General features: G+C 41.2%; 1 protein-coding gene across 4 annotated transcripts in view; it reads right to left on the bottom strand.

Moving 5' to 3' along the window:
- The window catches only part of LOC105933390 (plectin), a 146,149-nt gene that overhangs the window by 107,968 nt on the left and 10,388 nt on the right, over positions 1-27,793 (bottom strand). Inside the window, exon 1 of one of the 4 annotated variants that reach the window (XM_036129894.1) lies at positions 21,423-21,620. The exons of the other annotated variants lie outside the window; for them this stretch is intronic. Within the exon in view, the coding sequence (XP_035985787.1) occupies positions 21,423-21,513 (91 nt within the window). The 5' untranslated portion in view covers positions 21,514-21,620. Of the gene's footprint in view, positions 1-21,422; positions 21,621-27,793 lie in introns of those variants that run through there. 4 annotated transcript variants of the gene reach the window in all.

The raw sequence follows: 27,793 nt of genomic DNA, 5'->3' as shown, positions 1-27,793 counted from the left end.
GTTCATGGTAAAATCCATTTTGGTAAAATTAGTTTCCAAAACCAGTGAGATAAAATACCCACATGTTATTTCCCCTCCAACATCTCTCTGCTTAAACGCACCTTGATACAATAAATCTCCCAGTCTCAACAGCCCAGATGAAATCTACAATCTTTCATTTAAAAACGGGCATGGAGAAAACAAAAGTTTTTTTTTTTTTTTTTTAAAGTTTCTCTGATGGCTTAAGCTCTGTACTTCTTCAGCCGTTCAAACAATGACTGTCAGCCACCCCTCCCATCCGACGCAATAACAATACAGCAACAAAACGTGCCCCCATTCTCTAGTCCGAGGCGGTTTGTTTCCATGCCAGTCTCATATTATCAAAAAGCAAGCATTTGCTTCTTCTGTGAATCAAAATCAGAATTAAAAGTACCTTTCAGGATAGCAATCTCGGATTGGATAGAGCTGGGACGGTCCATTTGGTGCTCCTAGCCTTTACTTGAAGAACGATGAAATATTGTGTTGTGAATGTTTCAGTAGTCTGGTCTCCTTCCTCTGACAAGACGACAGCGATACCTCAATGTCTGAGCAGATTCCTGTGTCTGAACTCTTCCCTCCCTTTGGTCACTTCCCTGCTCAGCAGGTCGGCTGACCGGGACTCTCCTCTCTCTGTTTTCTGTTCCTGTCATAAACAATGCGAGGGCGCGCACACACACACGCTCATTCATTTACAGTCATGCGAACACAAATGCACACACCAGGAGTATTTTCTGTGCAGAAAACAAAGCTCCACCCTGCCCCCCCCCCCCCCTTAGATACAACTGGATTTCAATTGTCCAAGGCATTTCAAATTTGCTCAGTGAGACAACTTTGCTTGAGTCAAGGAAACCAATCAGACCAATCGCCTGATTCAGAGAGAGAGAGTTATGAGGAAGAAGTTTACGATGAAGTGGATGAACTGGGAGAGTGAAGTAAAGGTACATGCTTCTTAGAAAAAGGGATAAAGATCATATGTATGTGTGAAAAAGAGAGAGAAAGGAGAAACCATGCATAGAAACTCCTTAAGCACTGCTTGAACCTGCCACCAAACACAAAGACATTTGGCAAACATCGATATCTGCACAGATCCAAATGATTAGCAGTTATGACTAACTACCAGCAGCAAGAAACAGGCTTTGTTTGTGTGAGAAAAGCCGACACGCAGAGGACACTACTCAGATACATTTGATAAGAAACATTCAACTAAACTGATTTCATTTACTCCACTACTAAACTGCAAAAACCAAAAAAAAAACACTTTCAATCATGAAAAGACAGAACAGAAAATAAATTGGAAGAAATGGCCGGCTCATGAGGTTTTTTGGTGCTGCGGTCAAAGACTAGCCTTCAATGAAATACCTTGGGCTGTTTTATAAAGTAACAAAACATGTTTTTTTTTTTTTTTATAAATACTTCACACTGCTTATTTGTTTTATGCGGCTCAACAAAAACAGAAATATAGTAGTAATTAATAATCAAACGCAGGCCTGCAACAGACTCCCAAAAACTTTTATTTTTATTACTTTTTTAATAATAAAAGTTGGAGAACTATTTAATGATACCACTTCAAAACAGTACGAGAATAGTGGCTCAAAGTGTAAGGAAGTTTCTGGTAGATGCGCACTTTAGGACAACACCATGGCCTTAGCTAGTACAAAATTTACTTCCCAATAAAAAAGAGCAGCCTAGTGCTGGTCCAGCAGGTACAGGATGCTTTATTTTAATTATCTTTATGGACTATTGTATTTTTTTAAAAAGTGCTTAAGAACAAATCTGGATTATGCCTCCACATTTTAATGTCCTAGCAAATGTTCTGTCATTACTGAATCTACAGCGTCAACATAGCGGGACCTTTGGAGGAATGTCAGACACGCGTTTTCAATAAAGAGCAAATAAACATCTTTTCTGTATATCAGTACATTCTGGGTCTACACTGCTAAGATTTCATATGTGTAGGAATGTTAAAAATGCAATAAAGAAAGAAGAATTCCCTCTGATATGTCATTCTGCCACATAAAAAAGCCAGTACTATCCTCAGTCAATAAAGCATTATTTGGATGCTTTAACTACAATCTCCAACAAGAAAGCACAGTTTAGATCCGCTGACAAAGCCTGTATACACTTTCAGAGTATAATAGCCACATAATGTAGCCACATTAAATCCATCTAGAAATATTAATGAAGCATATCAAGAAGGAAGTGGTAGACACATTTTTGGCAGAGTAAAAGATGCAAATCTTGTTTTTCAGCGTTTTTTTTTCCCCCCCAGTGTTCTTTGAAGTAAATATTTCTAAAACTATGTATCTTGAAATAAAGCCCTGAACTAGGTTATCTGCACACTAGATGTGAACTTGAAGGGTTTTCCTCCAACCAAGGTCACCACAAGCTGTTCAAAAAGGAAATCAGACAGATTAATTACAACAAGCTTAAGACTGGAAAGACAGAAATAAAAAATAATCCTACAAAACAGCAAAATGAGAACTTCTGTCAGGAAAAGACTGTGGCTCTTAACATCCTTAAACTACAACATAGAAACTATGTGTCGGTTGTCACAGGGCCGTTTAATGCAGTAACTAGCTATCCGTGAATAACAGTGGTATTTTGTACAAAGCTTTATAAAATTGCTGTTTATCTGTTGGAAGGCAGTCAGAAGGCAGCAGAAAACAGAATCAAAGTCAAGACATACTTCTTTAGCAAAGCATTTAACTGAGTTTTCTGACTATTTTATTTTCTGCTACACAATTATTTGACTTCATTTTTATTCACCTTTACTCTGGAGGTTTTATATTGTATAGGCTTTTGACTCTAACCCATTGTTTAGTATCTCTCAGATGTTATTTGATACATTTTTTGTTTATTTCTTGGTCTTACTTGTTTTTACTGAATTAATATGTCTGTATGTCTGAAATGTAAATGCTAATTCCGACAGTATTTCCTTATGAACTAGAGCCCTTTTTTATACGGTCTATGTTCTTACTTTTCTATGTGGGCTTTTTTCACCCTCTTCTGTAGTGATGCAGTAGACAATTTGGAGCTCATCAAAGAAAATCTCCTGGCCACAAAGTCTATCTACGTTCAAAGCAGCGAGTGTTTCTGAGTGCTGCTGGCTCTCAGCTCAGCAGCTTCTGGGCTTTGTGTCCATCAGGCTGGTAGTCCTGCTGCGGACATCCAGACAAAACATTCCTTCTGGCTGAGGTCACCCAGCCAGTCAAATCTGCAGCCCAATGCGCGGGCTTAAAGCTCGCGGCAGCAGTCAGCAGGAGAGCAGCCTCTCCATCAGGAGGGCCAGACTGGGATAAACCAGTTCAAGTGTGAAAACTGCGGATCAAAACATTTCATTTACAAGGGAAGAAGTTCCACAGGCAGAGAAATGACATATACTTTTTTTGAACAATGGCAGTTTGCACCATGCTAAGTGTTGCATTAAATGTACAAGAAACCCAACAGCAGTTTAATAATAGGTTTTCTGATGGAGGGGGTGTGAGAGAGCGGGTGGTATTTGTACAAAAAGCAGAAGATTAAGAAGAAGAGATTTATGTTGTTGTCCATGCTGAACGGCTAAGAACCAGCTCTTAACACCTCTAAAGGGAGGCCGATTTTCTTGCTTCACACAATCAATGAATGTGGACTTTTGAGACATTAGACAGAGATGAAGATGAGTGAAAGCGATTGAACCCCTCCCCACCCTATAAAACCCAAAGCCAGGTTCCATCAGTCCCAAGTGTCGAGCTACTCCTTACAGAAAAATAAAAAATAAAAAAAATAAAGACTGCCTGTTTAGGGATTTGATTGAATGAAATCAGAAACACAAACTATTTTTTTTTACAGAAGGGAGAAAAGGAAAACATGATTTAAGTAAACAAAACTTTGATGAGTGGAAAGGGAGTAACCTCCATCCATTCCCTAAAGGCTCCCACCCACACTGAGATTCACAGACTCCAGTTTTCTGAAGCCGAACACCACTGGAGTCTTATTTAGACCCAACTACTGAGAATAAACAGCACAATCATGGCTGAGATTAAATTCTAACATTGGAATTTGCAAACAGAGCTCAGACACATGGGAAATAATAATTTGATCATGTTGACCCCTAAGCAGAGTCAAAGCTGTTCCCCCTATTAGAATTCCCTTAAAAGTCCACTTGCTCTTTTTTTTCTTTTGACAACCAGCTTTGTTGTTGTGAGGACAAAGATCCACTAGGGGCTGTACTTACACTGTAACGTCTGAATAAGGTCAGCCGCGGGAAAATGAGGTCATAAGAAGTAAAAACACTAAGATAACTCCTAACTCCTGATGCTTATTTATAATGCATAGAAACGTGTCAAATGGTCAATTTATATTTTCCAAACTCATACATTTAAAAGAGCATTAACAAATGAGCACTCTATCATTAAAAAAAGGGCGCCTTTATTCAGTTGTATTACTTATCTGGTCTTTATCAGGTTCTTTAATCATTCTAAATCGAACCAAACCGCCTCAATGAAGTTTACTAGTAAGTGTGATCACCTTTACAGAAGCAGGACATTTTGGAAGCTTCTGGCCTAAAACAGACAAGTGTGTTAACACAATGCTAAGGAGGAAACGACATCGGGAGGCAACTGTTGCTGCATTTCGATCAATGAGGCTATTTATAAGCTATGTTGAGTGCATTGTCAGTCTTTAAGCACCGGTGTCGTTCATGTTTCAGATGTTTCTGCTGTTCAGCACACGTGAACCAAATGAATGGTTCATGCTGAGGCCTCGGCAGAAACGGACGGCATGCTGAAGAGACAGTTCAGCCATCTGAATCAGCTGTTTCATAGCGGGGGCATTTCTGAAACATGCAGGACGCCGGGCCCCTGAGGACTGGACTCCAACGCCGCTGTTCTTTAGCTAGAACGTTCGTTCACGAGCGGAAAATATTTAAGACAGCTGATACTTTTCCCAGGAGGGAAAAGGACGTCCCAGCAAAATTCGTTCCAAGGTCAGCCTGTGCAGAGCTCACAAAAAACAGAGCTTCATCTCAGAAGCAAAGTGAAATTGATCCGATGTTAAGTTAGCATATTACATGTTAGCGATCATGGTGTATATCTTGGTAGGACAAGAGGGGAATGATTTTCAAGGACTAGGACAAACCAAAATTAAAAATGTTAATTTTCATATCACCACACACCCTTCATTCCAACCGTCACCTTGAGCTCCTCTCCATACATTTCTAGAGTCAAACACAAGAGTCTAACAGCTAAAGTTGGTGCAGAATTGGGTCATCACCAGGAAAATGGTCCCAAACACAGCAGCCACTAATACAGACTAGCTGAAAAAAAAGAACTGGTGTGTTGCCATGGCCCACTTAAAGTCCAGACCTCAACCTGAGGAGACACCATGGGGGGGACGATGCTCGGTCATAGGGTGTACTGAGTTTTTAGACGCATACATATTACATATTGCTGTTTTTACCAAAGTTACTTTGTTGTAATTTCCTATTTATCTAACGGTGCTGTTCCCTTTGTATAATGAAGAACAGGCCTTTGTCAGCACTGTACTTAGGAAAATATAAAAAACTGCATTTTAAAAGTGCTTGCTCCTATTTATGTTCTCTAAAATTTCCCAGCCTTTCATAAATAGAACAAGCGATGTATCTGCCGGTCACAAAGTTGGGAGGAAAAGATCCGCAGCAGAGAAAAAGAGGCCATTAAGTAGGTTAACATCAGCGCTGCTAAACATCCATCTCCAACACTCGAAAAGGTTATGTATTTGTTTTTAAAACAAAACTTTCTGCTTTAATCAAAATAAATCATAAAACGATCAGTGTGAGAACAAGCTGTGTCCTGGTGTCATATCACTGCATTAGTGGAAGCAGCAGTTTTGGAATGCCGACCATAAAACTGCCCCAGCCGGAGTCCTCGGTCCCACTGTGACAGCACGCCTGATGTCTCGGCTTACACACATCCCCTCATCTAAACAATTTACTCTTGAGCTCGAACCAACCACAGATATGATCAACGCCAAGTTAAACGGCGATCACACCCACTGGCACACCTACCGCTTCCTCCCAAAATCAGCTTTTATTTATTGCACTCTCTCGCAGTTATTATTTCTGCTTCCTGTTTTCCTCGACTCCCACACTCCGACTGCCTCATCATCTTTTTCTGTCTGTGCTCCACAGGACGGGGGGTTTCTGCCTGAGGCGCCGCTCTGGCTGCTGACCTTAATGTTCTGCTCCCAGAAAAGGTGATGAGACTCATCCTATGAGTGACTTATATCAATTCATGCTGAGGTCTTTGGCCCTTCCCAGAAATGACACCAATGACTCATACTGTGATCTGTGACTGGCTTCAGCTGCATACTGTCTCCTAGTGGAAATCAAGGAAAATACATGTAGTGTGGACTCTAGACGTTTTAAACCATCATAAACAGAAATTATTTGTCTCATAAAGAACCCCCAAAAAAGGTAGACCTTTCTTTATATCGCAAAATATCTTTTATTCTATTTTCAGTTGTAAAATATATTGCAAAATATCTCTTTTTTTCTATTTTCAGTTGTAATTTCCCTACAGAAAATAGTGTAGTAGATCTTTAAAGTCAATATGCAAAGATTTGAAATTTGTGGCCAAATTCTGGATAATGTTTTATGGCCTGTTGATACCAATTTTAGCAGACTGGGATTACATGTCTTTAAGAAAGGTAATATAGTATGAAACAAGAACAGAGCGCTAATTTTCAGGCATCTCTGCTATGTGCAGTCTTTGATTATTTACATTCAAAGTAGTAATGATGTCACACCATTTGAGTGCAACTGCTGTAAAAAGGGTTAGAGAAGAGAAAATTATTACGCCACTCATATTTTCAACTTGCTTTAGCATTTATTATAAGTATCTGCCATCTGCTGAGAGCCTCACTCACTCTCAGATCCAGACTGAACTGATACATGAATGGACATGTCTTTAAAAAAATATAAATTTTTAAAGTTTCTAACACCAATTTCTGCTTTGTTTGACCCTATTGGTACTGAAAATATTTTTCACTCTGTAACAACATCCGCATCAAGGAGTGATATCGTCAGTGAGAGCTAGCAGTGCTTAGATATTATGCATTCACAACGAGTCATCTTTAGAGCAGATTAAGCTAAAAGTCGTCTGATTCCAGTCACTGGACCACTTCTCAGTGCATCTCTACTTTAAAAGGGACAGTGTGTAACTAACTTGGCTTTTAATTAGCCAAAATAAAGTGTTGCTTTCATAAATACATATTCTGCCGATGAACTAACAGTCTAATAATCGTATCAAAAAATGAAAGCATTCTCATAGCTTAGAATTAGTTGGTTATAAATACACAAGTGGTGGTGCACCCAATGGAAGACACCATGTTGTGTCGCCATTTCTGATTACAACAGCCAAAAGGGGACAAACTTGTTAGCCTTACGCGTTTTATCTATCTGTCTTATTTATGAAGACCTGTTGTCGGAGGATAATAAAACAAGCAAAGACAGCCTTAGATCATCCTATTTGCTGTTTTCTGTTGAAATGGAGGACCGTTCATTCTTTTTGCCCAGCAAGAGGGAAGAGAAAGTAACCAAGAACAAAAGAAGAAGTAATAACCATGAGAAAACGAGAGTCTGCATCAGTGTAACCTTTACCAGGTGGAGACGATTCATGAGGGAGCGGGGATTTAAAACGGATGCGGAGGTTTCAGACTTTCTGCTGGACAGGTAAGTTAATTCAATATAACAGTGAAGTTTATTTTGTCGTTATCTTAGAAACAGGGCAGTGTAGTCCACCAACTACTCTGTGCTCCCGGCAGAGACGGCTAGTTTGCTTTTTAGCTATCACTGGACGGGACATTTGAACTCATGCAAGACGTTGACATTGTCATTCTTTAGTAGTTATTACGCGCTTAATGGCGAGGCAGCAGAGCGCCCTTCTCGTCTGTAATTCACTTACCACTAGGTGGGAGTCAGTCTTACACACGGCTTTAAGGTTGTATCAATGTAAACAACAGGCTTTGACTGACATGAGCAGTCATTTCTACCACTATCTCTCCTGGTCATAAGCTTAGAAATCCTGACAGGAATTCAAAGCACAAAGATAAATAATGGATACAAGAGGTTGGAACATCTGCTCCTCATAGATTTTTGACACTCGGATGCACAGCAGCAGCTGAACACCATTCGCCAAGTCAAAAGGTAAGACACTACACAATTTATTAACGGTTGACTCTATAAATATACTACTCTCATGTAGGACACAATAAATACTCCCTGTAAACGACTCAATCCACAACAGCAGCTGTGTCAAAGTGCAGCCCCAGCTCTGCAGGAAAGCCAGAATTACCAGTGGGTTTGGACCTTCAGATAAGAAAGCAAACAGCAGCCGTTTGTTTTATTTTTTTTTCCAGAGTTGTCATTTGACCTGTGATTTCACAGAGAACGGAAACACCCCTCGGGGACCCGGTGTTTGACGGCCACGCTGAAGTATGGGAGGCCTTGTTTACTTTTGCACTAACGTGTCATTTTTGGCCGGGGTTTTGGATCAGGCCTTTTTACGCGAACCCAGTTTCTGTATTTCTTGATCCTCGCCATTTAGGGTGCTTTTCGAAAGAATCACATTTCTGACATCGCCGAAGGTATTCGCTGCAGCTAATAAGCTTTACTCCCTCATCGTTGCTATCTTAGACCAAAAGAGATTAAGCGCTCTGCTAACAGAGAAGAATGTAACAAGTTACTCCTTGTGGCAACTCTACCGTCCCATGGGCACATGGCGTGCATGTGAAAACCCAGCATGCAAAGTCATAACAGTCTACTCATCCATGGCGTTATTACTCTCCACTGTCAGCTGTGTGGGGTGACCTGCTGTGACATTCCTGGCCTGTGCGGAGGCCATCGTGCCGAGCAGCTCTAGTTGCTCCAAATACCAGCGGCCCGCAATAAACTCCCAGCCTCTCTGTGTTAGGAAGTGACAGGGCTGACTAAGAAAGAGAAGGTCACACGCAGGAAAGCTTCGTGCTCACATCATTACCAAGCATTTGATCATGTGTTAAGGATATCTCTTTAAACGTAAGAACCTAGAAGGCTTGTTGGCAATAAAGCTGAGATGTCTCCACTTACTCCAGCTTCCAGGGGAATCTCGAGAACAGTGAAGGTGCAAAGACTGACTGAGGCCATAAAAGATAATTCTTGTCTTTCCACAAGAAAGCGCTCCTTCAAACTGGACACACAGATTTCTGATTACTCTCGCTACTGTGAAACAGATGGCTCTTATTTGAAGATGAGCAGAGAAAGGGTAACCAGAAACTGACCATTTGAAAACCTTTGACCTTTGACCTGGCCTTTGAAAAACTCAGAAAACATCATCTGGTTACGATCAATGAATGCACCACGGAGCTACCAGGTCTCGGCTGAAACAACACTCTTTGGTGTGGTAGTTGAGGCTGAGTGAAGAAGACTTAAAGATAGCTATTTCAGTAAAAGTGAAGTCAAAAGAAGGACGGAAATGTAAGAAGCTTATTTTAAAAGGCACGCGTGTTGGCTGTTCATGTGGCTACTACCACAAAGAGAAATATGTTGATGCTGGTCATTGTATTTTTGTACTTTTGTTTATTTTGCATCAGATTTTTTCGTAAATTAAAATAAGCCAGCTGCCACAGGTCATCACATCATATCTATGTTTGATTGTGACTGCTTCCCTAGATGATGGAGAAGCCATTTAACCTGACAAAGACTGCATTACATGACAGAAAAGCTGAACATAATACAAAAAAATTGCTCTGATCATTTTGAGCTTTCTACCACCTTCTGTTATGAAATTTGCTAGATGTGGAGATTTTAGAAATCTCTCAGCTAAGGTAGAGGTCTACACTGGGAATACACAGAGTCTTATGTTTAAAGAGAGAAATGCTAACTGTGTTAATTGGAAATGTAACATGCAAATATGTAACCTCAAAAAAATTAGTTTTTTTTTGTGAAATATTTGTGGAATCCTGACAGGGCAGGAACAACTGAAAAGCAAAATTGTAAGAATGTTAATTAGGCATGTGCTGATACATACACACACACACACACACACACACACACACACATACACACACCCCTGAATGGCAACAAGATGGAAATAAACACCGGCTATTAATATTGACCCCGTTTTAATCACCAATTTGTTAGAAAATTAACCAATGTTAATGGCGATATAACATCTTTGCTGTTAATTGTTGTTCTCAAAGAAAAAGGAGTTCAAATTGGTATCAGACATGAGAGCAGGGAAAAGAAGGGAAATGGAAACCGGCCACAAATCTCTTATTGGTGCATTATTACTGCAGAAGCATGTAACATAGTAAATGTGATACCTCTTAAGTAGTCTTACTTTGTTTTCTGTTTCTTTTATGAGATACATTGGAAGGTGTTTGTAAAAAGCACTATTTGCTTGTCCTTAACAGCCAAACAGTTCTGACTGAACACAGCCATTTTTACTCTTTATTTAAAACCAGTCTGACAGCAACATGAAACACTTAGCTGAACTTATTGCAGGTAAGACGATGAACATCCATTATGGGAGCGTGTGTGTTTTTGCTCCAGGCAAACCCAGGTTACATGTCTGTCCCTGCTTCCTGTTCTACTAGCATGTCGCTGGGACCATTTTGATAGTCTATATGGAGACAGGTTGTCTTTTATCTATAGGCGGATACAGTAAAGGCATGTCTCTGGGACAGTAGACACACAACTCTATGTGAAACATCTCATTCATCGTTAACGATAATTACAGGGGCATGAGGGATGGGAAACAAGTGGGAGGGTTTGTCCTTGTTTGTTTCGGGGGTGGAGCTTTCTCATTTAGTGGTGCATTGAGGCAAATAATACGCACACACAAATCCTTGTTTCAAGTATATAGTGAGGACCATGTCTTGTCTTTCATAGACTTCCATTCATCTTCGAACCTTTCTATGGCCTAACCCTGACCCTAGTCCTAACCTTTATGGGTTTATACCTACCCCTCTCTCTAATCTAAACCTAACTGACACCATAGTGCTAAAGCTAACCCCTAGCCCAGAATTAAAGTGAGGGCCGACAAAGACTACATTCACACCGCAGGTCTTGATGCTTGTGAGGGATTTACCCCCTCACTAACAAATGTAAACAGGCATTTGCTGTTTTTTGAATTGAGTATATGGGGAAGGTTTAAGTTTATTTGTATTTGTAACTTTATGAACTTGTTTTGTTCTCACCACTCTTTTTTTCTTTGAGGTCACCTGGTCAGGTGTTGCCATGGAAGCGCGCCCATGAGCAGCACTAATAAGGACCTGGTGTTGTCAATCAGCCTCATGAGGGAGAATCCATTTTGATTGAGATGGAGGGGAGATGTTTTGGTTTTTGTCTAGGATTTGGAGTATTGTTTTGATTTGTTGAAGTTGAATGTACATTGTTTTTTTGTTTTTCCTCTAGAGGTTTTAATTAAGTTTGTTTCCTAAATAGAAATTGTAAATGTTGTAAAGGTTTTCACCCCTGCTACTTTTTAGTTGGTACAGGCTGGTGCTTTAAGAACTGGGTTGTTCCAATATGGGAGAGTCTGTTTTTTTGTTTGTCCTGCACTGTTTTGGCGAAAGTGGAATCCCTGCTCCTCTGCTGTATAATGTAAGGTCTGCCTTTTCACATTTTTTTGCAAATATCTATAAAAAAAGAAACAGAGCTCTGCAATTTTTGGACTCAGTCTGATTTTTCTTCCTTTTGTGTGTGTTTTCTGCACTATACCGGTCATTTTGAAGTCCCTAAGGTTTTTGCTTTGGCATGCAAATCCTTACAATGCTTTAAATCCGATTTTTTGCCGAAATCGGATTTGATTTTTTAAATTTTTGTTTGTTTCTAAAAGTGTTCGATAAAGTTTTGTTTAAAAAAAAAAAAAAAACTAAAAGAAAAAAATGGATACTGGCCAGCATCTCTCCTTGTTGTTATTAGAGAGCTGTTGAGCAAAATATTAAGACCATATCATAGCGAGAAGTAAGAAGTAAGGTAAGAAGAAAGCAGCACAGCTATTAATGGTCTTTTATGGAGCAATAACTGCTACTGCTGTGTGTGGATGTGTAGTGAGCCAGCAGAGTGATGTGAAAGACGGATAAAATGCGACCTGACTGTTCAGACTGCGGACACGTATCTGAATTAATACCACTTATGGAAGTGTCATAAACCTGATTTTCTTGGGGGAGGGCGGGGGGGTGAAAATATCAGAATTGGGCCGTTCACACGGCCCAGAAAAAGACAGATATGGGTCGGATATGGGCAAAAAGATAACTCAAAAGGATTTGGGTTGCATTTCCCTGCAGTGTCAACGTAGCCAAAAGGTCCTCACTTTACATCAAAGCCCTCACTTTACTAGTAAAATGAGCAGAAAGTGTTCTCACTCAGCTGCAAGTACAGGAACACACGCACACACACACACTTGCCTGCAGTAAACTCCACCGCTTTTCCTAAGGATGTTTTTTTGTTTTCCCCTGCAACTTTTTCATAGCTCAGCAGAGCCTTGAAGCAAAAATCCCAGACTAATAACAGCCTCAATAAAGCGTTGCAGCCCTGCCCCGTGCACAGAGTCAAGACAAAAAGAGTCTTTGTATCAGACAAAACACAGGTGTTAGGACCAAAATACTTTCCACACAAATGTTTCCTCCACCCCCTCTGTTTTCCTCCAAGGAATCCAGGAAACCATGTGTTTCAGGTCTCGTAAAAAGAAGCTAGAATTGCTTAATTAGCACAGGGCTTCTTGCTTGTGTGAAAGATGGCAGCAGTAAAGCTGAAGTGCTCTTCAAACCTGGGAGCCTGTCTAACAATGAGACGACAGCTCCCGCTCTGCTCAGTCTGCTGGCCAGGCAGAGCTCATGCTGTATGAAAGCAAACGAGATGTCAGAATGAATCAAATCATTCCTTAAAAGCGAAACATCATCAACTGCAGAACTGCTGAGCGGCATTAAAAGAGTCCGAATCAGCAATGTCCAAAAGCAAGCGTGAAACGTTCGGTCCACATTTAGAGCCATTTAGGACACATTTATTCACTGGCACTATGTCTTCTAAGAAATGAAGATAGATGTATATATATATATACATACACACATATATATATATATATATATATATATATATATATATATATATATATATATATATATATATATATATATATATATATATATATATATATATATATATATATATCACTGTCTGGAAATGCATGTAAGAGTAAAACATAATTTAGGAGTACAGTACAAATACATGCTAAAAAATCTGATGAAATCCAATTGTGAGAGAATCACATCTAACGCAATAAATCAATAAATAAATAGAAATGCACTAATCAGCTATATGCGGTGGATTTCTGATCTGCATTTTTATGTCCAGCTTTCACCTGATGAACCTAGTTTTTGTTGATTTAGTTATTTTAATTTTTTATATATGTCATACCCTTCTAGCCTGTCTACCACATAGTGGTCATTAATTATTTCCATTAAGAAAGCCTTCGGTAATGCGCTCAGCCTTTCCTGATATCTAACCGAAGCCGGGTCCAGGTCAACCTGCTCCTTCGCCAGTTTGAAGAAGTGAGTGGGGTGTGAAATGACCAAAACTGCTACAGTATGAAATGACAAAAGAAGCAAAGTTTCCAGCGTGTGCGCCAAACTCCAGCTCTGTTTTAGCATCCTGAATGAACAGTAGACCATTGAAAATGCAGTGTCCTGCTAAATAGCTTTCTGCGTCTTTTATAGACATTACTGACACTGAAAAGTTTAAGTCACCGTCCCAGACGAACACCACCTGCCCCAAACTGTTGCCGTTTGCTCATCCTGTTAGACGGTGGTGTCGAATTTAAAGACAACTACAATCCTGAACATTTCACTACCATATTCGTCTGGCGTCATTCAACAGGGTTTTCAGCCCTTAAAGACCATAGAATTTAAATTAATGAGTATGTAGAATATCAAGCCTGTAATTGAAAAAATGTAGCAAATTAAAACAACTCACAACTAGACTTTATTTAGTCTTATTTAAATTTTTTTGCAGACCATTAGCATTTATGAGTGTAGATTCAAATAATTTATGTGTGGATACATGCTGTGACTACAGTGGAACATACCTCAGGGTCAAATGTTTCCCTGCCTACATTATTATGTCTGTTTTCACAGCTTCCATCTCTCACAAACCTCACAGTCGTGAGCACCAGAACATCAGGCACGAAGGAAGAACAGCCTCTGTTAAGTCAAATCGTTAGACGCGTGAAATGAAGGCCAACAGATCGGATGAAGATTGCCGCCGAGCTTCATTTCTCTCCCTTAAAAGGCTCTTAGGGAATCCTGGCACATTCTTGCTGATGAAACCCTGCCCCGGCGCAACCTCTGCTCTGATGTGTCACTGCTGATGTTTTCCAGGCAGAATAAATAAATAAATTAGGAAATTGGGAAAACTGTTTTGTGCAAAACTACCGTCAGCTGTCACGGCACCGAGCCTAACCCACGTGATTCATCGAGCGAGACCCGACAGGCACGGCCTGCTGTGCTTTATCTTCATTTATATGTGACAGCAGCACAGTAGCTGGAAAGTTCCATTACCATTCTAGTTTGCATAGCAGGTACCAGGGAGCATTAAAAACTTCAAAATGGCTCCATCTGGCTGCGCTGCAGCTGAGAAAAAGAGTCCTGAAAAGGTTTCCGCATACTCACCAGGAACTAGCACATGAATTAGGCCGACCTCAAAATGAATTAAATACTGCATTGCTACCAGTATTAAAAAAATAGCTTCTCAATTTGTACAATCAAGCAAGGCGTGAAAACTTTATGCGTTCCAGTCATTAATCTGTTATATGTTTAAAAAGACATAACACTGAATTAGAGTCAGTTACTGTTGCCACCAGTTGCTTCAGCGACTATTAAGTCGGACAAACAAACAAAGGAACAAACAAATGAATGAGCAATGGACACATTTTGGCGATCCTATCTTGTTGTGGAACTGACTAATGTAAGAAACGTCTGATAATATCTGTGCACGCAGGAATGCACTATTCCCTGAGTCTAACCAGTCAGTCTGCAAAACATGAGTCAGATTCTGTATTTTCACATAACCAGCTGAAATCATTAAAGCGCCTTAAAGCTGTCAACACATCCTAAAAGTCAAACATCCTCCCACAATAACCTGCAGGCAACATTAGTTGGGTCTAAGCTGTCTTGCTGCTGCAGACATGGATCAACTGTGTCAGCTTGTTGCAAACCCACAACAGATTAGGCTGAGATAATCATTTTCTGTGTTTTAGAGCATCAGAAGGAGCAAAAGAAACCTCCAGACGAGCAAAAGGTCACCATGTCTACCATCGTTCATGACTAACAGGCAGGAAAATACCTGGGTTTTCTAACCCACTGAGGTCTACGTTGACATGTAACTGGTGAGGCAAGAGCACAACCGGAAAAACAATTAATATTAAAACTACACGTATACGATCTTAAATCGCCATCATATTTTTCATCAAAGTGAAGTGACTTCACTGAAGTCTGTCACGCAAAACACTTACATTAAGATAAGCATAAAAGTCCCAATAGAGAGACAGTTCAAGCATGGACTTAAACATTCTCCACCCCTTACAGATTCTTAAGAGCAGATATATAGTAAATTAAATATTAGCTCTGAAAAAAAGATTCCATTATTTTGATCTCAGTGTTGTGAGTCGTCTATGTCTATGTGAGCTGAATGTAATAACCGTGACAAGTGAGTTAAATACAGGCAAGATTTGAAACAGGACTAAAATAAAATTAAGTTGTTTGCCAATTAAAAGCAAGCATTAGAGGTTTGACTAAAACTTCAAAAAAAATAAGGGACTAAAAACTAAACTAAAAAAAACTTAAGATACTCAACAACATCATACATATGTTATGGGAATTAACTCTGTTTTGAAGGGCTCTGCTAGACCAGTTTGGTTGGGTCTGATCTCTAAATACTTCTCAGCCTCTGGCATTCAGCCAGTCCAAGCCAAAAAAATAAATAAATGCATGGGAATGGCCAATAAAAAAAGAAACTATTACAAATTCTGAAAATCCACTTTTACTCTCACTGCAGCAGCAGAAGAAATCAAAGGAAAATATCCCACAAGCAGCAGGTCAGTTTGTGTATACTATGAGAAATCAACCAATGCCTTTAAGTTTTAGACGACAGTTACCAACAATCTGTTTATAATTCCTGACCTAAACTAAGATGCACACTCATAGCTGGCATGTCTCTGGAAGGACCTGCCACATCGCATACGAGTGTGACAAACAAAACACTTCCTACACTACTTTGCAGCTCATATCTATAGTGAAAAATAATGGAAGCAAAATAAACAGGATTTATGGAGCAAAATCCATGCACTACCTATAATAAATGTTCTTATTTCCTGCACATGTGTCTCTGATTTCATCTATTCATATAGATAAAAAAAAAAAAAACATTTGGCAGTCAGGCAAAACAAGTCTGATTTCTTCAGCTAAGAACATACCGGGGATTTGATACCTCATAACAACAACTTAGATCTCACATTTAATTTGTGAACTGAACATGGCTGCAGCTATATTTAGACAGACTATGGACGTGGCCGTGGCCGTGGCCGTGCGTGCTGAAAAGCCCCTGCATCATGATCAGGGCAATTCCCCGCTAAACAAGTCCAGTAACATCAGCATCAGCTGCTGGGACAAACTGTGTTAAAGGACAGCGGGAAGACAGCCAAGCCCTGACCGTCCAGCCGGCCGGCAGGCAACGAGACGGCAGCGAGCAACCTTAGACAAGACTGATCATTTGGAAAATATTTGTGATGTCGAGTCAATGGGGGTTTTTCAGTCCTGGGTTTTGTCATTGGGAGATTAGCTGCTGAAATGATCTAAATAGTAGTTTCTAACCGATCATTAAACGATGGCCGAAGATAGTTATTGGCCTGATTTTAGGACGTTTTGAACACAACTAAACTTTTGATGTTAGCAACACCGACCATTTCATGTCCACCAAGGTCAGCCACCCGAGGGTGGGGGCTTGCGCCGAGCGTCTGAAGCATGAAACTCACGTCGAAACTGAAAGAGCAAAAACAGACCAGGCCATGGAAAGAGTGCAGATAGGAGTTTCAGCCGAGAGGCTGACACTGGCTCGTATTGTCTCAAGTAGTCATGGTGAAGCCAGGAAGTAAGGCAGCAACCTGATAACTGAAAGTTGAGTTTATTTTGTATTTGCTAGAGAAAGCCAAAATAAATAATCAGCCTGATTCTTTGTAGAAGTGCCTTTTGATAAAATATTTGCCTCAAGTCTTTTGGCGTATGTCTTTACCTGCTTTGCATACCTAAAAAAAACGTTTTTGTAAAATAGGTTGCGCTCGGTCAGATTAAAACATCTATGAATCATCATCTGTGGGTGAAGAAACACATTTGTAAATGGAGTTGGATTTCCATCTAGATGTTGACTGGGCCACACATTAATAGGCTAAACGAAACCATTTAAATGATAGCGCTGGCTGCATGTTCAGGGTCCTTGGATCCTGTTGGAAGGTAACACTTCACTAACCTGACTCTAGCCAGATGTATTTCACTCCGCCTAGCTTCACTCACATCCATCTGGGACTGATCCATAGGAATTGCCTTTTTTGAAGGCTGGGCCTTATCAAAACTCCTTGCATATGATTGGATAAGCCACTTGTCTGTCATCTTTATCGACGTGCTATTTCAACCACTCACACCCAAGCTAACCCGTGACGCTGTGAGAGCGACGCAGGAAAAAAAAATGTGTTTGCGGCTCTAGAGGCATGCGTTTTATTGACAGTGAGCTGACAGGAAGAGGGGGGAAGACAGGCGGCAAAGCGCCGCGGGTCGGAGTCGATCGCGTTGAGGACTTAAGGCCTCCTAATATGGTTCTGCATTAAGCCCAAAGGGTTGGTTCTATCTGACCGGGTCACTTTCTTCCCAGGCTAGAGGTGTGGATTGGATGATTACTAGCTGTCCCATGGACAGGTTCCTCCAGCTTCGCTGTGGATCTCTGCAGCCTCTCTGATTAACAATCTAATTTCTTGGCCCGTCAGTTTAGGTCAGTGAATGGCCATGGCATGGTACGGTCATGACATACTCTGTCCATTTTCGGCTATGGACCGAACAGGACTGCACTGGATGCTTAAAGTTTGGGATATTGTTTATTGTTAAATTAACCATTCATAGATTTTGCCTAAGTTTTATGTCTGACCTCTCAAACATGTTCGTTAGTCTCCACGGTGCTTGACAACGAACAGCTGGATTTCATGTAGGCGTTTCACACTACCCTTTTAAAACATGTTATTTGCAAAACATATGAAAAACCATTTATTCTTTTCCTTCCACTTCCTCAACGATCTGATACCTTGTGTTGATCTATCATATAAAATCCCAATGAAATACGTCTGCAGTTGCACCCAGATGAGGTTTGTGGGGGAAAAAAAAAAATTAGTTACTTTCGCCCTGACATAAACGTGAGTTGGTAGGCCCTTCTAAACAGGTGCAGGGGACAGGCAGAGAACGAATCATTCTGTCGGGCGTTCAAGGACAACATTTAAAAGAACCTTTTATCATTTCAGTATGTAAAAACTGAAAACCACATGCTCAGTGTCCACACACAAAGCAAGGATGGATAAGCAGTAAAATCTTTCTTGGCATGGTTCTACCGCGGCATTTGAGGGAAGCATAGAAACACGGATATGATAGTGAGAGGACCAGTCAGCAACAAAGAATATACTCACGGCACCAGCAGGCACACATGCACGCCTACATGATGTCTCTAGAGGGATTCGGTGGTTACATAGGCAAATGATGCCTTTGCATGGTAGCATACTGAAGATACAGCTTTCTAGCATCCAGAAAAAGTTTTACATGATATCAGCTTGGAGTTGTGAGCTGCCGATAGTCTAGTCACCCAAAACTATAAACATTAAGCAGTTGGGAAAAAAAAAACTTAAGTTATCTCACCTCAGTTTTTACATTGGGGTGAAACGTTTTGGTCTGGGATCTCTACCTAAGCATGACCGTGTGCCTTGCATAAATGTGGCAAAAAAATGGAGGAGTGGTTAAACGTTATCTATTTCTAAGAGATTGCTGATCAGCGAGAGTTTATAATGTAAAGTTTTATCGCCATACAGAAATATTGATAAGATTTGAGTCTTTGCACAGTTTGTCAAATGACAACCACAGGGTTCAATGAACAGAGTTAGGATTTATGTCATGAACAAATGACACCAAGCGAAGCATCATAGTGAAACAGAAAGAAAAAAAACGACATGATTTAAACACGGTTTTAAAAAAAATCTCAAATGTTTGGCATACTTTTTTTTCCAATAAGTTCTATCCATTATTGTGTAATAGGGCAAGGGCAGCGTTAATCAAAGAGGCAGCCAACGCGTCCTATGGTAACTCTGCAGGAGCTGCAACGGTCCACAGCTCAGGTTGCCACAAACTGTGTAAAGCACAACAGACACCAGCAGCATCTGACATGGGTCACAAAAACACACCCATATTATTATTTTTTATTTTTTCTAATCAAACTACCCACACTGGCTGTGTCTGTTCCACGGTAGATACCCAGCAGTTGTTTTTCCAAGCCTTTATTCAGAAGAACCAACATCTCTTCTAACACTATCCATGATGGGAGTCAACTAACCAGGGTTGTCTTGGCTCACATCAGCGCGACACGTCTAATGTGTTTAAGGTGATATTTGTGGCGAGTTATGCGGAAACGGTCTCCCTGAAGCACCATCCCCACAGTGATACATTGTGCTGGCAGCATCATGGCAGGGGGAGGCTTGTCTTCAGTAGAAAACAGGAAGCAGATCACAGTTGATTGGACGATGACGGAACAGCATACAGGGCAGCCCTGGTAGAAAATCTGTTAAGAGGCAGCAAAAGAACTGAGACTGAGGCAAACGTCCAGCTGTCGGCAGGATCACAACCGTCAACTGTGACCTGTCAGGATGGCCCAGTCCAGACCTAAAACCCACCTGAGAATCTGACAACGTCGCCTTGAAGGGGTTCACAAACCAAAAGCATCATCTTGCACATGTATGTAGAACAAACACAGTCACAATGCGTGCCACAGTTACCCACTCCAAAGGTTATTCCTTCACAACAGCCTAAGAGAAATCTAAAACATGAAGCGTGCTTCTGAAGAAAGAAGACATGAAACATGACAACTATCAGACAGCTCTCCAACTGGCTGTGCCTTAATAAGGAGAGCTGGACTGCTGCAGAGCCGAGACACTATCAAGACAGGAACATGGAACATAAACACCTGCCACGAAGGAAGCTCCTGCTTCTTATTAGCCTATGGTTCACAGATCAGCAGCTAGAACTAAGTAAAGAACATCTTAGACATCGCAAATGCCTTTAATGGTTATTTAAACGTGTCAAAAATGTCACGCTTAAATAAAATGCCAGCATTTTATATATAATGGACAGCGCACTTTTTAAGGCATGATAGGAAGAAAGAGAATCTGGGCCAAAATCTGAAAAAAAAAGAAGCTTTTTCGCCTTTTGGATATTTAAATGCACAGAAAATAAAACTTTAAATGAACAAGTACTAACATCTGAGGAAGACATTTACAGGGATGCCAACTGGGATTAGAAATAAAAAGTGCCGAGAAGATGCTGCTGACATCATGTGAAAAAAGGAAGTGGGAAGAAAAGATGAGTGCAGAGATGAGGGAAGAAATATGATCCATGCATAGCTGCGAATTTTCCATCTTCAAAACGCCCATTTTACTTGAATTTCTTTCCTAAAAGCCAATAATGATTTCCTTCAAAAGGAAAGCGATGTGAAGCATTTCAGTGAAACGATGCCCAGCAGCTAACTTTGGTATAAAACGGGATCTAAACTTGAGAAGAAAAGGCAAGCCCCTCCCTGTGGGGAATTAATGAATTTCCCCCCGTTGCTCACCAGCACCTGTTAACGTCCTTGCCGTGTCTGGATGGAAGATAACTATCAGCGGCGCTCAGACTTCAGCTAAGCCCCTTTCATACGGAGGTCAGAGGTCGGCACACCGGGCTCGCCGTTAAGTTCGCACTTCAAAGTAAAGCGCTTGTGTAAATCCACCGGACTTCAGCAACAATGCGCCCGCGCAGGCCGGGTGGAGGAGTGACAGCAAACATGTGCGCCGATCAATAAAGCACTCAGCGGGCCGAGAGATGCGGCGTTCGTGACTGCCGCTTTGTTCCACACACAAATACTTTCTCACACACACGCGCGCGCATCGGTGAGCGAGGTGTGTTTGCGGCCCCGCATGCTTTGCACCCGCGCAGAGTCAGAAACACCTAAAATAGACCAATGAATCTGACCCCCCCGCCCTGCCAGGAAAAACACAAACGTTAACACATGTTTTCCATCAATTTACATGGAGCCACGTTCAAGCTGTCATCACTCAGACGCAACCGCAGGGTCCCACCTTTGTATTTCTCTCTGACATTTTCATAAGCTTGGATGAAGTCCTGCTCCTCGGCGTTGGGAGGCAGGTAGGCAGGTTCGTACATAGCCATGCTGCTGTTTGCGCCTCCTTCTTCTTCTTCTCCTCCTCCTCCTCCTCTGTCTGTGCCTAAGGTGATTTGAATGAGTGTGAGGCAGCCTGTGCTGTCCTCTGCCTGCTCTCTCAGCTGTGTGAAACCTCCACAGCTCCCAACTTCACTCAGCAGCCCGATGCCACTCCCCCCACCCGTGACCCCTCACAATTACCCCACCCCTGTTCTCCTGCATACCCTCCCACTGCCTGAGTCAGAAATAGGAGTATGAATGGGAGGCCCCACCTTTTAAAGACACACAAGCTGAAGCGGCAGGGTTCTGCTGGTACAGCACCGACGCAGCAGCTGAGGTACTGAGACAGCAGAAGAACACGGCCCAATAACTCTTCAGCCCCATTAGTCTAGGAGGGACTTTTTAAGTGTGAGATTCGTCGAAAACTAATTAGTAACCATGTGACATCGTGTGAGAGGTGTGGGATACATAAACAAGCCAACAGATTGCCATCTATCATAGTAGCATACATTATTTAACACCACTTGAACAGATTGGATTGCTCTATATTTCAAAAGAGATGAGATCAAAAGCATTCAGCCTATTTGAAAAGCATTGACAAATAATAAGTAGAACAGGAATGAACATGAAGAGATGAGACCAAACACGATTTATTTGCATTTGTGGGTTTCAACCCATTTTCTATCGCATGCTAATCCAGTCTTGGTTGTATCGTACCTTATCTTTTCCAGGTACAAAACGCATAAATCGATGCCTGCGGTACCTGTTTTCGACAGGTTTTACAGAATCTCTGTTCCGGACAAATATTCCTTTAGTTTAATGTTGATAGGAGGCCATGAAACAATGTCAACTAGAAATAATTAGTTAAGTGATATTAGCCAGTCTTTATTAATTGAAACTGTCATCAAAACAGCACAGGTCAAGAACTACTTCCTTTCTTCCATCTATCCATACATCTTCTTCCACTTAACCAGGGTTGGGTTGTGGGGGTAGCAGCCTTAGTAGGGAGGCACAGACTTCCCTCTCCCGAACCACTTAGGCCAGCTCCTCCAGGGGAACACCAAGGCGTTCCCAGACCAGCCAAGACATGCAGTCCCTCTAGCGTGTCCTGGGTCTCCCTCTGGGCCTCCTCCCGGTGGGACGTGCCCAGAACACCTCACCAGGGAGGCGTCCAGGAGGCATCCTGACCAGATGCCCGAGCCACCTCAACTGGCTCCTCTCGACATGGAGGAGCAGCGGCTCTACTCTGAGTCCTACCCGGATGACTGAGCTCCTCACCCTATCTCTAAGGGAGAGCACAGACATACTATGGAGAAAACTAATTTTGGCTACTTGTATCCGTGATCTTGTTCTTTCGGTCACGACCCAAAACTTTTGACCATAGATGAGAGTAGGAACGTAGATCGACCGGTAAATCGAGAGCTTTGCCTTTTGGCTCAGCTCTCTCTTCACCACAACGAATCGGTACAGCGCCCGCTTCACAGCAGACGCTGCACCAATCCACCTGTCGATCTCCCGCTCCATCTTCCCCTCATTCGTGAACAAGACCCCAAGATACTTAAACTCCTCCACTTGGGGCAGGACATCTTCCCTGACACAGAGAAGGCACTCTACCCTTTTCCGGTTCAAGACCATGTCCATGGATTACTGCCTTTCTTACTCCAAGATAAGAGTGTTAAACATACTGCAGATTCAGGTTGTTAAGCTTTAAACACGCCTTCAAATGTGGGGCCTATGATAACGGCTTAAACTGATTTGACCACCCAGAGTTTCATTCTGAATAGACATGCTCATGTGGCCTATGTCTAAGCCATATAAGCGTGTTAGCTGATCTGAATCAGCTAATGTAAGCTGATTTAGCAGCGGCATACTTCTAGAACCTTGGTGGAGCATCATTAGCATGCTACTAATTGTACATAATAGGGTCGCATACAAGCCACCGAACAACCATGATAGATTTGTGTTAACTTTGCCCTTTGGTCTACAAAGCTCATTCCCTGTGTTTGTGCACAATCCCCCTAAAGTATTTACACTCAAACCTAATACAAAATGTACTGTACATCCTAATGCTCACTGCTAGCTGAAAGAATTAACAGAATTTCTGCATGTTTTGGCATCCTGTTTGCAAGCTAGTGAACCTTCCTTGCTCAATTTCAAATAGAAGCTATAAGGAAGCTCTGTTTTCTCACCTTATATATATCTAGACTAGATAATGGCATTGAGATCTAAGGCCTTCCATAAAAAAGAAATCTTTACCATAAAATGTGAGAATATGAAAAACACAAGTAATTTATTAAAACAATAGGATAGAGCTAAAGTGTTGGCATTATCAATTCACTGCAAGAACGGAACTAAAAATAAGTAAAATGTTCTTATAATTTGTGTATTTATCCTTGATTTGAGCAGGTAAATAAGATGATTTGCGAATGGAATAAGACTTTTGCCCTTAAAATAGGAACAACTCATCTCCATCATCTTATTTCAAGTGTAGGATGTCTAATTATCTTATTTTAGGGGTAAAGATACTCATTCCATTGGCAGATAATATTATTTACCTGCTCAAATCAAGGACAAATACACTAACTTTAAGAACATTTTACTTATTTTTAGATCCGTTTTTGCAGTGAAGTAGAACCTTTTAATCACAAATAAATGTTGGGCAGGAATTTAAAACAGACGTTCCAGATGATAAAATGAACAAATACAAAACGTTTTATCCACTGTTCTGGGCCTTAGGCCTAAGAGAACGTCCACCCTGTCTGTGCTGGTACCTGTCTAAGTCATTCTCTGAGAAAACCGACGCCTGCAGCATCATGAATATATTCACATGCACTCTCAGAACAGACATGCCTTTGACATCCACCACCATGATCCAGGTAAGGGGCGACTACTGAATATTCAGCATACTGTAGGTTTCCATGTGAAAAGTCAGTGACAGGCCGAAACCAAAGACAAACCAGTTAGAAAAACAAATATCTTAGCTATGAGCAAGATGCAAGATCAATATCAAAGTAGACAGCAGTGTTAAATATGCCTGATAACATGCTGACTGTAAACAGCAATAGCATCTGAGCTAACAGAGGTATTGAGTGATGTCTTTGAAGGGCCATTCTAGATGTCTCGTGAAATAACGAGGACACTGAGTAGGTGATCCTCCCTGTTCGACATCCATGCTGTTTACCGCACGGGCCAATGGCAGCACGGAAGAGATTAGGAAAAGGAAAAGGAAAATCCCTGCAAAGCCTCACTATCAGTCATTTCTTTGGTCGAGGCCAAAATTACATCAGTCAGGAGAATTTCCCGACAGGAAACACGATAAGTCCTCTCTAAACTCCCCGTTGTTGTTGCTGCTGCTGCAGAAGCATTCGGGCCTCTGTATATTTAAACTCGGCCCAAATGGAAAGTTCACCACCATCACCACATACGCAGGGTTTGCCATTTTTCTGCTGCAATTTTTAGACTTCTCAGGCCTTTCTAATTTTGTTTATATTACATGATTAAAGGATATACATTTCTAGACTCTACTTTCCATTTAAATGTAGACCACAGGGTTTCATGACCACTTAAGCTTTATGTCCTACAGTTCCTCTGGATGGAAATCCTCATGATCTGTTTCCACCAAAAGCGTTAAAGGGACCAGAGTTTAGAGATCAACACGCCACCGTTTGCACCCGACCTGTTGCTGCACACTGCTGGTCAGCTGGCTGAAAAAACGCCAACACTTAGATTCAGTTGTTAGGAAACACTTTCGTAAAAACAAACAGTCGTCAATATATAGTTATAATAAAAGAATGTAACAATCATGGTGGGGAGACTAAAGTAGCACAACCTATTACTCTTATAATACTGTTATTGGACGGCAGGTGGAAAGCTATGATGTAAAACAAGCAAATAACTTGAGCTGGTTAGACTCTAGTGTTACCCTATAAGGAGCAGAAGGGTAAAAAAAAAGTCTAATAATAAGATCTTAATTTAGCAGGTGCTAATTTTATATGTTGTTTGGTTCAGATTTAAATAGCAGAATAACAATAAAATGTTTAAAATAGATTTTGACAACTGTAAGAATCATGATATCACTTCAGCTTCAAACAGATATAAGAAGTCTGGCTCACATGTCAGACATTTTTGTTTCATATTTCTATGTAAATACCATGACACGGTAAAATCTGGTTGTTTTGACTGAAGGTTATCATGCCGTGAAGCCATACCTGCATGGAGGAAGCCAAAGGCAAAGTTGCTAAGTTCACTCTGTGATATCAGAACTACAGTTGTTGGAAACAGTGAGTGGCGACCGCGCCGAGTAAGGCTTCAACACGTCACACGCTATAAACAGTCTCTGGCACAGGTTCCTACTAGATCACTTTCAATTCGAAGACACCTAAGAGTTTTATAGGCGCCTAGCGTCGTTTAACAAGCTTCCTATGATCTTACATTGAAGCCAGATTCTAATACAACAATTAGCCTAATGAGCTTGTTTAATCCGGGGTACGCTGAAACACCCAACGATCTGTGAATCTTACTGTGAGAAATAGATACTCACAAAATATGCCGTGAACACATGCACATATATGGGCAGAGTGTTTGCTTTCCAGACCTCTTTGAACAATGCTCAACAGGTGCATTGGGGGGCTTGTTGCACATACGCACATTCTTTCTGGCACCCGCCCAAGCTTTTGTCATTTAACCATCCGGCACTGAGCTTGCGTGCTCCATAGTAGCTTGCGATCTGCATCCGCGGGCCCTGGTCCAACAGGTAGTAAATGTTTGCTGCATTTTTAAGTGTCACTTAGCAGGGATGTTGCAGTAGGAGGGGAAAGTGACAAGCTGAGGAGACATTTCTGGTAAACACCTCATTTAAACTTCAAAATAAAAGCCTATAATACGGGGGGGGGGGGGGGGGGGGGGGGGGGGGGGGGGTGGTAGATGTATGAAAGCTCTTAGAATGTATAATAAAGTGTCTTCTGGATCTTCATACTGAGCCCGGTTCTGCTGGAGGTTTTTCCTTCCCGTTAATGGGGAGTTTTTCTTCCCACTGTCGCTTTATGCTTGCTCAGTATGAGGGATTGCAGCAAAGCCATGTACAATGCAGACGACTCTCCCTGTGGCTCTACGGTTCCCCAGGAGTGAATGCTGCTTGTCGGGACTCTGATGCAATCAACTGGTTTCCTTATATAGGACATTTTTTGACCAATCGGTATAATCTGACCCAATCTGTATAATATGATTGAACTTGATTTTGTAAAGTGCCTTGAGATGACATGTTTCATGATTTGGCGCTATATAAATAAAATTGAATTGAATTAAATAATAAAGTGTCTATCTGGGTAGATAATTACATTTTGAAAGATTTCTTTCGTCGAAAGTTTCACATTTGCTATGGTAGAAACAGAATGGGTTAAATTCGTAAAGTATACATGTGCGTTTTATCTTGTCGATTTTCTGGAACAAACCCAGTACTGTGTGTTTACTGTGTATAGACAAGAACGTCTTGCGACATTATTAACTGACTTTCCCTGAGGTTAGACACACCCCGCAGGTTCCCGATAAAATGTGACCCTGGCGTCCCTGGGCTTTCTTCAGGAGTGGCGCCTTTCATTTGGTAACCTACGAGGTCAGACTCACAAAACAGGAACAGCTGCATTGTCAACAGCGTTTGGTTGAAAAGTGAACTGACGATCTTTTACAGATCACAACACATACAGTGAGAGAGATTACGCAGACACAGTACGCTTCTCTGGAACTGTGCGTTAAAACACACAAATGCTGAAAACTGTCATGCTGATCAACTGAGAGCTTGCCTCTAGATGATGAATTAATACCCCACCTGTTCCTAGCTTATCCTCAGATATATTTTGATGAGGTGAAGTGGTTTGCACTGTTTTGATGACTTTTTTTTTTTACTATTACCCCCCACCCCACAAAATGAATCAGAAATACATTCCATGAGGACACCGCTGTATTCTTTGCAGTTAAACACATTTGCTTGCATTACGTAAGAAGTATGTGAGATGAAAAACATTGCAAAGGATATTTATTGTGCATCCATCTGACATATTAAACTTTTTAAACAACCTACAGTATCTAAAAACTGCAGTATGGACAAAAGTGCAAAGGTGATAGGCTGATAGGACATAACTATGTTATCTTCTGAGTGTGATTCTTTGACTTAACAAGCCCATGACCTTTTCTCTGACTACTCTCAGCCTGTCATGCCTATAAAAAGTGTTTGCTACATTTGTCAGAATGGTGCAATCTGTTGGTAAAATGTCTCCAGGGTCAGCCAAACAA

Source organism: Fundulus heteroclitus, chromosome 3, assembly GCF_011125445.2.
Source record: "Fundulus heteroclitus isolate FHET01 chromosome 3, MU-UCD_Fhet_4.1, whole genome shotgun sequence".
In the NCBI taxonomy this organism is placed as follows: domain Eukaryota; kingdom Metazoa; phylum Chordata; class Actinopteri; order Cyprinodontiformes; family Fundulidae; genus Fundulus; species Fundulus heteroclitus.
This window is presented reverse-complemented; position numbering and strand designations above follow the sequence as displayed.